Source organism: Penicillium macrosclerotiorum (genome assembly GCF_028827735.1).
Source record: "Penicillium macrosclerotiorum strain IBT 26536 chromosome Unknown utg000003l_segment0_segment0, whole genome shotgun sequence".
Taxonomy (NCBI): Eukaryota; Fungi; Ascomycota; class Eurotiomycetes; order Eurotiales; family Aspergillaceae; genus Penicillium; species Penicillium macrosclerotiorum.
The window spans coordinates 5,513,518-5,526,332 of NW_026643083.1; the positions used below are offsets into that span (position 1 = coordinate 5,513,518).

General features: G+C 51.2%; 5 protein-coding genes across 5 annotated transcripts; 4 read left to right on the forward strand and 1 right to left on the reverse strand.

Annotated features, from left to right (window-relative positions):
* Positions 1–1,431: 1,431 nt before the first annotated feature.
* N7462_004892 (hexokinase family protein) lies at positions 1,432–3,399 on the reverse strand (the record flags this gene model as incomplete). The annotated part of the gene is made up of 2 exons (XM_057076617.1): positions 1,432–2,674; positions 2,765–3,399. 2 exons carry the CDS (start codon positions 3,397–3,399, stop codon positions 1,432–1,434), a joined length of 1,878 nt encoding a protein of 625 aa, XP_056936122.1.
* Positions 3,400–5,815: 2,416 nt separating this feature from the next.
* On the forward strand, positions 5,816–6,038 carry N7462_004893 (uncharacterized protein; the record flags this gene model as incomplete). Its single annotated transcript, XM_057076618.1, has 2 exons — positions 5,816–5,860; positions 5,901–6,038. 2 exons carry the CDS (start codon positions 5,816–5,818, stop codon positions 6,036–6,038), a joined length of 183 nt encoding a protein of 60 aa, XP_056936123.1.
* A 1,548-nt stretch (positions 6,039–7,586) lies between these two features.
* Positions 7,587–8,654, forward strand: N7462_004894 (GILT family protein; the record flags this gene model as incomplete). The annotated part of the gene is made up of 2 exons (XM_057076619.1): positions 7,587–8,065; positions 8,132–8,654. 2 exons carry the CDS (start codon positions 7,587–7,589, stop codon positions 8,652–8,654), a joined length of 1,002 nt encoding a protein of 333 aa, XP_056936124.1.
* A 540-nt stretch (positions 8,655–9,194) lies between these two features.
* Positions 9,195–10,120, forward strand: N7462_004895 (uncharacterized protein; the record flags this gene model as incomplete). The annotated part of the gene is made up of 2 exons (XM_057076620.1): positions 9,195–9,552; positions 9,621–10,120. The coding sequence occupies 2 exons, from the start codon at positions 9,195–9,197 to the stop codon at positions 10,118–10,120; spliced, it is 858 nt and encodes a 285-aa protein (XP_056936125.1).
* Positions 10,121–10,626: 506 nt separating this feature from the next.
* On the forward strand, positions 10,627–12,573 carry N7462_004896 (uncharacterized protein; the record flags this gene model as incomplete). Its single annotated transcript, XM_057076621.1, has 4 exons — positions 10,627–11,005; positions 11,073–11,725; positions 11,783–11,850; positions 11,928–12,573. 4 exons carry the CDS (start codon positions 10,627–10,629, stop codon positions 12,571–12,573), a joined length of 1,746 nt encoding a protein of 581 aa, XP_056936126.1.
* Positions 12,574–12,815: the final 242 nt, after the last annotated feature.

Sequence of the window (12,815 nt, forward strand, 5' to 3'; positions counted from 1 at the left end):
TCTTGAAACTACGTCAGATTCAGGCCAGTCAGTCGATATTCTATTACCTCGAATATACTTGTCTTGTGAACACCGATTCAAAATGCCGTTCGGACATCCCCGATTCTCGATTAAAACCGAGAGCACCTTTTGGAACAAATCTCATTTGTCCAGAGCTCGTCTATCGTCTCCACTCTCTTCCCCATCAACATCGAAAGGTCGAGTTTTGCTGTCACAATGCAAACTGATTTGCACGTCCAGGGCACATATATTGACTATACCAGCAGATCGAAATGGCCATAACGCAACCAGAAATAACGAAAGTACGAATGCTAAACTCGATGACTCTCAATTGGCTCATAACACCAAAATCAACCCGACCAAGCAGAAAACTGTCTCTCAGGCCGACGCAGAGCTTCGCGAACGCTTGGAGCAAATGTCAGGAGAAGGTGGCGCTGCAGGAATTGAATATGAGGACGGCAAGCCCAATGCCATGAAACGCGGGGTTCGAAACAATATGTTCCGGTTGATCTGAAAAGAATGGCCAACGATAAAACTTTTCCGACCATTCAGCCTAGGATAAAGAAGGCTCCCTAGCAGTCCTCGATATTTCTAATCAATGGCACTCTCCGAAGATTCAGTCTCGGGCTAAGTGTGCCAAGGCTATACCCTGCTGGAGTGGGGCTGCTTGATTCAGAGGCCTGGCGCGTTTTGTCTGCGTGGCCGAGAGATTCGCACATCCTTGCTTCCATGGATGTCCCTGCACCTTACTCCGAAGACACTGTCGAGCTCGACCACTCCAGGCAGCGATGCACCGCGAATCGAACAACATGCATCTCTGGGATAAAGATAGGCATAAAATTCTGCGCCTTCCCCGGAAGCATTCCATGTGTACCAGAAAGTGTGGCAGCATTCCTCATTACGCTGTTCTCACCTGGGCCGCGCAATCGACGCGACATCGACGATTGGATATCCTGGGCAGCCGTGCATGCGGATATCGGGCTGTGAATATCGATGTGATGGCGTGTTCTACGATGATCTCTTGACATGATCTTCAAGGGAGATCTCACTATGTGAGAGGAGAATCGCAATTTCACAGAAATTGCAACAAGATTCTCCTAGAAATGCTTATCGGCTCTACTACTGCAACGGGGACCACTGGGGACTTGTGGGACCGAATGCGAAATTTAATCTCGAGCGACCCAAATCCTCGCAGTGGATAAAAATAGATGAATTTGCAAACCGCAGAAAATGGTGGCAGGTCATGATTTGTAATTCTCTATAGGCCGTGTAGTTTGACTGAAATGTGGTCACTGTCTAGCAAAAGGCCAAATAACCCCACAGCAAGAAAAGGGTCATTTCCAGATATGGGAAGGGAATCAAATAACAAATTATACCCCAATCCCGCATGGTTGGACTTGGTTTAGGCCATACGACTATGGGGTCCGGCTTTTACCTCCTGACAACCATACCAGCGAGCACGCCGGCGCCGATCACACCACCATCGGAGGCTTCTCGCAAAAATACCGATTTCCCTCCCCTTTGTGGACCAGTGCGCATGATAAGACGATCAATATGTTGTTGGCACATATCCTTGAATTGGGGGTAGTGTTGGATTATACCACCGGTGTAAGCCACCACGAGTTCCTCGGGGCCAGATTGCCAGTCAGCAGGGGTAGGTTGGAGGACTGGAACAACGTGGCCATGGATGTTGTTGTTGATGGCAGTTGATTGGAGGCTTGGGAGGGCGGTGGTAGGAGGCGCGGCTGGACTATCGGAAATGGGAATGTCACCGTTACTTTGTGGCGATGCAGCATTGTCAGGTGTGTTCGTATTGCTGTCCTCTTTCAATTCGATTTCGCGGCAGCAAGCCAGCAGCCCAATTACCGCTGCGGCAATCAGGCCAGCCGATCGTCGTTGTACAGTCCGTGCAATTCTCCGGAACGTCCCAGCTGTTCGGACGTCCCAGCGCCAGTCGCTGCTTTCGGGAGGTGGAAGGGATTGATTCAGTTCCTTTGCCAGATCTTGGTCAGATCGCGCCTTGGCCACATTGTCGGAGATGTAAGTAGTCGTCAAAGCATATTCTTGAACGAGATTTGCGGGAAGGATGCGTCTTGAGAGACCGGCCACTTCCGTGAGATAGTCGAACAAGATCAATCGGATCAATTCACCAATATAACGACCTCCCGTCATGTATTCAAACGGTTGGAATCCAGGTCGCGCACATGCCCTGTCCAGCTCCACATCCCATTTAGTAGTGATATTAAGCTCTCGTAATGGCGGCGCGGCTCCTGAAATGGTCCATTCAGTGTTCACAATCGTCTCCACTGCTTTCGGTTCCATCGTGTTGACGCTCTTGGCCTTTGACTCATGGAGTTCACTCAACTTCATCGGAATGGTCGCATTACAGCCAGTTCCCACAATAATACCCATGGCGACGCGACTGTTTGGTAGGGATTTGACCTTATATGCGAGTGAAGCCAGCGTTGCAACGGTATCGTTCGTAATGGCTTGAATCTTCAGTTTCGGTAGTGCAAACAGCTTTCGGCGCTTGGAGGAAGGCTCATCCCCGTCATCTGGTCTTCGAGTGTGCTTTTCGTATCCATTCAGAAGGATCTTACGGAGATTGAGATTTGAAGTAATAGCAAATCCCTTGCCCATGGGCATCAGAGTAGCCTCGGCCAGCGATTCTTGCCTGGTCTATAATTAGCTCCAGCTCCAGCCCAAGACCGACCTCGGGGTACCTCAAAAGCGAAATGATTGAAGGAGCAAGGGAATGACTGACAAAATCGGGAAACTGAATGTGATCCCCATATCCAATTCCGAGGGGATATCCTTTTTCGTGGCATCTGATGTGAGGCTCTCCGCCACGACTTCGGCGATGCAGTCACCAATCCAAGAAAACAAATCCTCTGCCTTGTCCATCTTGAGATGCTCTTGAATCGGCCATGCTCGTTCTAAAGTGCGCTTGACCCGCTGTCGCTGAGCCTTGCGGATAGTATCCCGTGATCTGGCGGAGGCATCGGCGGGGATATCGGAGTCCTCCACCTCACCCAATAGCTCGATGAATGCAACCCGGAGATTACTCCCACCCACGTCGATGGCCAAATAACGACCTGTCTCTTGGCCCGTCGGCAGCTGGGTCACGGGGGTCGGCAAAAATTGCTCATCCGAGGTCAAGGCCAAATGGCGGTAGGTGACGGAGAAGCGACGCGCCAAACGATAGAGCACCCCCTCATCCAGACACAGGGGCGCCAGGAACTTATCGAGCCGTTGGTGATGCTCGAGGTATTCCCGCTGCGACGGATCCAATTCCGAGCTGAGATCTTGCTCCTCGTCCTCCTCGATCACATCCTCATGCATGATGTCACGATCCTCATCATGATCTTTCTCGGAGGATATTGAGTTGACTGATGCCATTGCGGAAGATGGGAAGTCACGCGCCCCAGGGAAGTCGTGATCAGAAGGGGAGGAGTGGGGGAAACCTCCTCAACGGCCAAAAAAAAAAGGAATTAAATGAAGGCTGCTGATCCCTGGCACCTCTATCAATTGCCAAGGTCCCTGGAAGTGGGTGAGACTGCGAGGAGACCGTCAAGATACCCAGATAGGATCCAATTCTGAGTCAGGGCAGATTGCGCCGTTCTAGCGCGAATCACAATCTTCAGCCCGTTGTCGGTTGTGACGTCGGAGCCTCTGGAATGTGAACAGTTGAGGTCAGGTACTGCCAACAGGCCACGATCATCGCCTGGCCGTGCACGGCACTTGCAGCAGATTTGGGGCTTAGGGGACAAAGAAAAAAGAAAAGAGATTTAGAACAAGGCTTGAAAACGGTGTCAGAAACTAGAGCTGCATTAGTGAGGTAACAATAAAGGGTCAAGTGGTGGAGAGTATTGGGGAGGAGCATTTTTGTGACGCGGACTGCAGGAAGATAATGGCAGCGATCATCATCTTGGGGGATTGTAGAGGGATAGTCGAGGGGGGTTGATGATAGAGCGGGGGGGAGGTGGGGATTAAAAGAGGAAGCCAGGACGATCCTAGGACCGAATCCGCCGAAAGGAAAGCATGATCTCTCGCCATGCTTCGTACGTACCCTTGGAATTTGCGGCGGCTTTGGCCGGTCAGGGTCGGGAGGTCAGGGAAGGGGGGAGGGCTTCCCGGTCGAAGGGGAGGGACGGAGGAGCGAGATTGATAAGTGATCAGGAAGGAGAGAATCCAGGATCGCGAATGAGCAGCGACACCCTTGAAAGGGAAAGGGGCGGAGGGGAAACGAGGTATAAATGGAGGGTGGTTTATCCCTGGGGAAGGTGCCTGAGGCAGCGGAGCGGTCAGGACTCGAGTTTTAGGCTTCTGGAGTTTTGGTATACAGCTGGACGGCCGAAGTAGGTCTTCGGGACCAGGAATTTAGAGAATACACGGATGGCGAGTATATAACGAGCGCTTTAATGGCGTTCGTGGAGGGGCTTAATGGGTCTCCCGGGCGAGAAGAGTCGCGGTGGAGCCCTGGGGGCTTTTTTTGGGTCTTTTTTTCGGGTCCTTTTGGGTCCTGCGGGTTCTCCAGGGCTGCTGGGCCCGAGTATGACCTATAAACAAGAATAAATAGGTCGCAGGTCAGACTATCATCAATGGGAGTCCGAAAGACAAGCTGGTTCTGAAACCCACCCTCAAAACACAAAAGTAATAGCTTTCGAAATAATCGAAAAAACCCCCCCCCAAGAAGAACGAAGATAGATAGAAAGGCAAAAAGACAGAAAGACAGTAACTGAAGAAAAATCAATCCACGATTCAAAGTTTTGGAAAAAACAAACGGGAGAAACAGCCCGTTCTTATTGGAGATGCGACCACCGGAGGGCACGAGGCGATGCGACGATGCGACGCTGTTCTTTTTCCGGGGCAGTGGACAAGTTGGAAATCCCGGCAGTTCAGTCGATTATTGGATCGCACTTTGTCCCGGTCGTGGACACGCTTTGAAACTGCCACTCAACTCGTGACAATGAAGCAGACCAGTTCGATTATCCCTCCCTCCAAGCACTGGGCCACTGGCTCTGGCACTGGCGAGGCCAGAATCCGGCCCATGCACCCGGGGAATCCTTCCCCGGGGCTCCAGCGCATACATACGAAACACGACATAGTTCTCCCAGTAGCAGGGGTGAGAGCTTTGTTGATCATGGATAGTCATGGCCATTGGGATGATAGTGGTGATCGATCGATAGGATCGATAGGATTATCCGGTTAGAATAATAGTGGGTGATCATACTCCCGGAGCCATCCAGGTACATTCATATATACAGGGACTCTGTATTCCCCCATGTCCATATCTTCTTTGCGTCTCACTTGGTGTGTTGACTATGACCAGTTTCCTCTTCTTGGTCTCCATCTCCCACCCCCTACCTCTCCCTCGTAAAAGGATATGCTCCCCATCTTTGACAGAACGCTGGTCAGGTTCAATGATTATTTGAACTGCTGGCTTTGACATGGAGCCCTCGCCTACTCCGTACACTAGACGACGATCACGGTCGCAGATGTTCCACTCTGATGCCGACCCAGCACCCCCATACAACCTTCCCCCATTTGATAACGGGAACTATGTAACCCTACCAAGGCATCTGACGCCGACGAAGCTGGAAGCTTGCAGTAGACGGTTTTTGCTCCATTTCGGTTAAGGAACTCGGCTACAGCACTGTCCTCATCTGTCGTGTGGTGTAGCGAACCACCATTTCCCAACCCCTCCTTGTCCCTGGCAACCACCAGGGCTTGGCCCCAGACGATACGAAACACACGAGCCTGCAATGGCGTTTGGCCCGCGAACGCACGGCCGCGAGTCAAAAAACCCAAAACCATGCGGCAGCCTGCCCAGGAAACCCGGATGTGGGGCTCGATTACGGTTTGGACGTGCCTAGTTATCATCTCCCCTCCTCTTCCAGGCGCGATTCGCCGACGCCGATACAGGACGGATCTTCTATATTCGGGTGCTGCGCAATGGCGGTTACAGCACACTCCCAGGTCTCGGAAATAACCGTGTGCGAACGGTGCTGAACCCACTTTCATCAATCCACCTGTGAGGCGGCCTCGATCAATCGCTGGCGTCTCAGCCACCGTCAGCGTCCCACGGCGGTTCAACCCTCTTCTTTGGGAGGCTCGGAGCGAGGGCAGTTTCCTGCGAATCACCTGGTCCATGTCATCATCACGAATCCGAGGCATGAGAATGGGGGGCCGGAAAGGGAGCTCTGTGCTCCGCAGGAATCGGACCCGTCGTGAGCCTCAACGAGGCGGCAGTTGCCCATGCTGACGGCGCTAAACAGGAAAACTCAAAGCGCTCGGAAATTTTGGGCCAGAAGATTAAATGAGGAATCCAGTGTGCACCTGGTTCGAGGCCCTCCAGATACGAAGTTAAAATCTTGGGCACCCACGCCCTTTCCACATGGTCTCCGAGATCGGAGCTAATGCGTGAATCCATGTACTCCGGACAGGATCCCAGGATAACATGGCTGGAAGGATCCGCAGAAAAGTCTTCCTGGCGTTTTAGCGTGTCGGTTTGGAAACGGTCTCTCTTGCGTCGCCTGTGGTGCCTGAAGGGCGTAGAGACGATCTTGTCCTGAATCATGCGACCAAGAGTGGTGACATTTCTCACCGGACTACAAGATTGGATTCCACAGCAACGAATCCATATCATCACCTCAATTGGCCATGGCGCTGGGCTGTTGCATGCGTCTCTAAAAGTATATGCCATTCTTCCTTATACCCCATGGGCAACCAGCAGTATAATGTGTGTGTTTGACCGGAGTCATTCTCCAAAAGAGTCCCATGATGGATTTCAACTTGCCAGCCGGAGGGGCCGGATAGCTAGAGACTATGTTATGGGCTCACTAGCCGGTTGCCTCAAACAGACTGCTGAGCGCTTGTCTATATCAGGCGATTTATCCGAGGAAAAGAATGGACCACGGCCGTTTGACTTGAATAGCGAGGTGGGCTCGAAATGTCAAGAACGATTTGTTGGCTTGGATTTAAATCTTCGGCCGAAGAGTAATGCTGGTTGCCATTGTTCTATGCACATTTCGGGACTTAATGTAGCACACCCGTTAAACACTTTGTGGCTTTAGAGTTGCCCTCGCCACGTGTTCTTTTACAAATGTCCACCTCAGATGCACATGAGCACTAAATCGATTGAGTCTTGGCTGCTTAATTTCTAGAGAAATGGCTATCCTTTTATGCATAGTTCATCATCAGAATACGTATTTCGTTTGGTTACTCAGAATCGAGTCTTACCCTAATGACAGCAGGTGTATATATATTTCGATCACTCGACATTTAAGACCAGATTGCTTGTAAGTTAAAGAAAATATCTATAACTAGCATTCTACTATCCTTTCAAATAATGGCCTAGCCTAATCATCCAACGAACGGATCTGCTTATATACTAGCGAATATGAATCCATAGTGGTTCTGCCATCAGTTGGATTAAATTTAGTCCAGGGCGGTGGGCCGATCCCCCAGGTTCCCAATTATGTAACGGATCTCGGCGTCTGTGGGCCGCCCCTTAGACTTCCCGCGCGAGCGTACCGCCGCCAGGTTGGATCAACGTCATCTCCGTCTGACACTCTTTATCCATCATGGAAAAACTACCCCTTCACTCAGAAGAGGCCATAGAGGCTTCTTCAGAGCCCAGGTGGACTACTCAAAGACCCCGACCCAGCCGAAATACTATGATATGGCGTTATACCGTTGTCTTCACCTTCCTTATTTGCTACTACCTACTCCTCAGGCCAACCGTTTATGAACCCAGCACCCCTGGACATGTTCCCCGCTTTACTCCAGCACAGAAATTTTGGCCTTTCTTCGAAGAAAATACACCGGAAGAACAAACACCTGTAGAACAACCGCAAAGCGAGAGCCAGGGGTACCTCGAAAACCTGCAGGATCAGCAACGCCCTCTCGCCGGCACTGAGGAGCATTTTGAGTCAAAGATTCCGCTGGAGGCGCATATCATGAGCAAATGCCCCGACGCCAAAGATTGTCTCCAAAAGTTGGTCCTACCAGCGATGGAGCAGATAAGTGAGAAGGTTGCCTTCAACCTTTCCTTCATTGCCAGGTAAGTTCACCATCAATTTTATCCTTCTTCGTCATCGAGCCGTACTAACATCATCCCTATGCTTAGCGTCTCTAAAGAAAGCTCTGAAATCGAATGCATGCATGGGCCTGGTGAATGTATTGGTGACATGCTTATGCTCTGTGCTGCGAACCTCCCTTTCCCTCCCACTGCAGATGAATCACTATTACCCCAAGCATATCCGCGCACTCCTATCATTCGGTCCCTCGGCTTTGCCAACTGTCTCATCAACAACTATCCACGTATTCCAGATCGTGACTTTGTTCACGAATGTGCGTTGGAGCATGGCATCGATTTCGATTCCCTGAACAAGTGTGCCAGTCAGCAGGACGATGCCCCTAGCGGTGGTGGCCAAGGACAACCTTTCCTCAGCGGACTTGCGCTTCTGCGAGAAAGTGCTTTACATAGTCAGAAGCTCGGAGCCAAAACCAGCTGTACTGTGCGGCTGGATGATACCGTTTGGTGTATTCGGGATGGTGGTAAATGGAAGGATTGTGTCCAGGGTGGACAGGGTGCCAATCCCCAAATGTTGATTGATGAGGTCAACCGACTCTGGAAGGAACGAAATTGAAGTATGTTGTGGGAAGAGCTATATTGATACCCCCCTAATGGCAAATCTCGGAATGCCTTTTTTTCCCTCTGTCTCTATATATCATTTTGTCCATCAAAAACACTCACAGATTTTGGAGATCGTCAGTAGATCCTTGAATTTTTGGACTAGTTCCAGAATAAGACCCAGTATTCTATTTCGTCTACATGTTCATGAGTACATGTTGCTGCAGAAGCATTCATCATACATTAGTCTGCGTGTCACATATCCGATGCGCTCATCTTGTGAAATCCGTCACGTCCTTTGTCGGAGGGGCAGACTGCTCTTTCAGGTCGACACCATTCCCTGTCACCCAGACCTCACTTCTGGTCTTGCTTCAATCCACCTTTCTTCCCCATGTCTCCCGCTGACTTGCTTTGAATCTCTCCTGTTCTTTTGGAAGCCCTTGTTTCCACCTGCATTCAAATACAAATCCAGATCCTATCAGACGCACATAAACACTTTTCGCGCGTGCCATACTTTCCAGGTCTTCCCTACACCTGTCCCAATTTCATCATCAACATGCCCTCTCTGATCAGGAAGGAAGAAGAGCTGGTGGACAGCTACGCCAGAATAATCAGTCCCAGCCCTGCTCTTCATGAGATACTGAGTAATCGTGAGCATGCTCGTCTCCTCCACCATGCCATGCGACGACAGGTCAAATCGATCTCTGACCGCTCGTCTATCTACGATGACGGGGAGGTCACTGTCTTCGACAAAGCCCTGGTGGAACTTTACAAGCAGGGTGACCAGCTGAAGAATATTGGTCTGCTGGAACTGTTTCTCACAGAATTTTTGGTGACGGGGACATCCGCCACGCTCAAGCAGGAAGAGGCTGTTGTCCACGCACTGCTCGCGGCCCAGAAAGCTATCGACAAAAGTGGGTATATAAAAAAAATGCGTATCCTTTATTATTAATTGATGAGAAACTCTAATTTTGCATGGTAGTCTTGGATCACGACAAGCTGGTTTCGAACCGGGATGCCAACAATGGGCACCTGAGCACCGTTGCCGAGCGTGACCGTGATGACCACGATGGAGTCAAGATCAAGGTCGAAATGGAGACCCAGGCCAAGAATGAGAAAGCCCTGGAAAAGCTCATTGGTGTCTACCAAGCCGCCCTGGCTGATTACTATCTCAAAGATGCCAGCAAATCGGGCCTTTCGGACAAGCAATCGGACAAATTCACCAACGTACGTTTTCTACGCGACACCGCAGAGAACCTACTCCGGTACATGAAGTCGGAGGACTTTCTTAACCATCCTCTCCTGCCACAAGTTGAAAAGGTTGTCCACCTCAGTCAGGATCATGCCGAGCGTCTTGCTGGTCGCAAACGTATCTTTGAGCTGCCGGAAGATGAAGACACCCGCCCCCGCGCACCCCGTTACAAGCGCACACGCTATAGTCGCCATAGAGGCGATTCGTGGCGTCCTGCCTACAATGGCTGACTACCTCAATGGTAATGGGTAGTGTGGCTTGTTTTCGTATTCTCTGATAGTTCCTTATTCTTCCAAGGATGGGTGAGAGTTCACGACCACAGAAGGACAGATCGAGATAGGTGACGATTTAAGATTGAGGTTCCTCCGGTTTTTTTCTGTGTCAATATCGCTATCTACATGTCCTTAGGCGAGAAATATCATCTTCTTGTCTTTCCCATCCGCCGCTCGTTTTGCCTTGGACCCCTACAGCTCTCCTGTAATCAGCCCTGTCGCCCCCATAGTTCGCCATGATCCGCAACGCTAATCCCCATCAAGCTCCCACGTGCCCCTGGTTACATAATCTCCAGGTCTCCAGATCGAGTCACCTGCAGAAAGTCAAGTCTTCTCATCTGAAGGGCGAATTCTGCCCAGATGGAGAACCTTGCCACGGGAGTCGGCTCCTAATCAAGAAGCAGCGACAGACGCGCCCATTCGCAGCAGCAGCCGCCGCAAACCACAACTGCCAGCTCCCCAAAATGCTCGGTGTTCACCTGCCCCCGTCCGCAGCGGGGAACGCTTCCTCCGACTCCAGCTCCTCCTCGAACCCACGCTATACCCCCGTTTCCAATGGCTCAGAAGAGGGATACTCAGTGTCGCAGTCCTTGAAATCGTCTGTCGGGCCGCTTCGGCTGCAGACTAATTTCGACAACAGTTCCGACGCCGGCGGGCCTGTGTCGGATTTTGAAGGGGAGAATGCATACGACTCGGGTGATGAGCTGGAAGGAAAGAGTGAACGTAGAGGACCAGAGCCAAGATATACACCGGAGGAGGAGAGGGAGGTAGTGCGGGCCTTTGATAAGAGGCTGGTGCCTTTTCTGGCTCTGCTGTACCTGTTGTCGTTCCTGGACCGTTCCAGTATGTCAAATTGCAGGGACAACCTATATCACTCGGATGAGGAGTAAACTGACGACTATGATTCTAGATATCGGGAATGCCAAGATAGCCGGCCTTCAGTATGATCTTCAGCTCTCGTCTTCGCAGTATGAATGGCTCCTCACGGCGTTTTATGTTACATATATCCTCTTTGAGTGGATGACACTAATGTACCGTGTCGTTCCTCCCCACATCTACATCTCTCTCTGTGTATGTGGATGGGGCTTGGTGGCCTCGTTACAATGTCTAGTAACCTCTTTTGAGGCTCTTGTCAGTCTACGTGCCCTGCTAGGCATCGCAGAAGCTGCCTTCGGCCCCGGTGTCCCGTTCTACTTGTCACTATTCTATCAGCGCCACGAACTGGCCTTTCGAAACGGACTTTTCATTTCGGCAGCTCCTCTGGCAACGTCATTTGCTAGTAGCCTTGCATGGTTAATCGTCAAGTTTAGCAATGACGGGCCCATTTCTCCGTGGCGCGTTCTCTTCCTTGTTGAGGGGTTTCCGAGTGTGATTGTTGCTGTCTTTGCCTGGATCCTGATCCCGGATTCTCCTGGCTGCGCTCGATTTTTGACTAGGCGACAGAGGGTCGTGGCTCGCCTTCGCCTCGAAAAGAGCGGGTCAGAATACCAGCCGGAAGCAAAAGGTTTTAATTGGAGAGAGATACTGAGAACGGCGGCCGATCCCAAGGCGTATATGGCCGCGGTAAGGAACACTTGCGTCCCATCCATCTATGCAAGATCTGACCATCATCCCCTTTAGGTCATGTTCTTCAGCTGCAATGTCGCCTTCAGCTCAATGCCTGTATTTCTCCCCACTATCATCAAAGAGTGAGTATCAATCCCCACTACTAAAAAATAAGATTGCATTCTCCCTTAACCTCGCTTTCTAACATTTGCGGTATTAGTATGGGCTACTCTTCCCTCCAGGCCCAGGCTCTCTCCGCACCTCCCTATCTAGTAGCCTTCGGAGTTGTCCTCGCGACAGCATACGTCTCCGACAAAACCCGCAGCCGGAGCCCCTACCTCATCGCCCACGCACTCGTCTCCTCAGCCGCCTACCTCGCCATTGCTATCACGAGCTACTTCCACTCCCACATCCCAGCCGGCTTGCACACCTTCATCCGGTACATCTGCGTATATCCCGCCGTGGCGGGATTCTTTTCTGCGATCACTCTCATCATAACATGGTCGATGGACAACCGCGCCGAGAAAGAAGGTAAGGGTGCCAGCATCGCCATCCTCAATATCATCGGCCAATGCGGCCCTTTGCTCGGCACCCGCTTGTACCCCGAGGCCGATGGGCCCTGGTACGTCCGCGGCATGGTGACGTGCGCCTTCTTCATGCTTGTCGTCGCCGTTCTGGCCCTAGCCCTGCGTCTGCTCCTGCTGCGCGCCAACCGCGCCGCCGTTTCGAACCCGGGTCCGATTTACCAGGCCGTGCGGCGGGGCGATGCCGCTGATGGCGAGGAGCGGGACGAGCTTATGGGCGGCGGGCGGCGGGATAATATAGAGCATCATTCCGGCGCGGAGCGACTTGTGTACATCATCTAGATGACTTTGTATTTGGTGGTGCATGATGCGATTTCCACTATTTTCATTTTCAGATTTGTGCCATTTTGGAGAGGTTCTTAGCGGGCTACTTTTTTTCAGTTTTTTCAGCTTTTTTTTTTTTTTTTTTTTCTAGATGACCTGAGCAATCTAGTTCCTCCTGATCTTCTTTCTACGATATGGCTGACAGCATCTACAAAGGTATTACACAGGTGACATATGCCGATTGAATTGATCTACTGGAT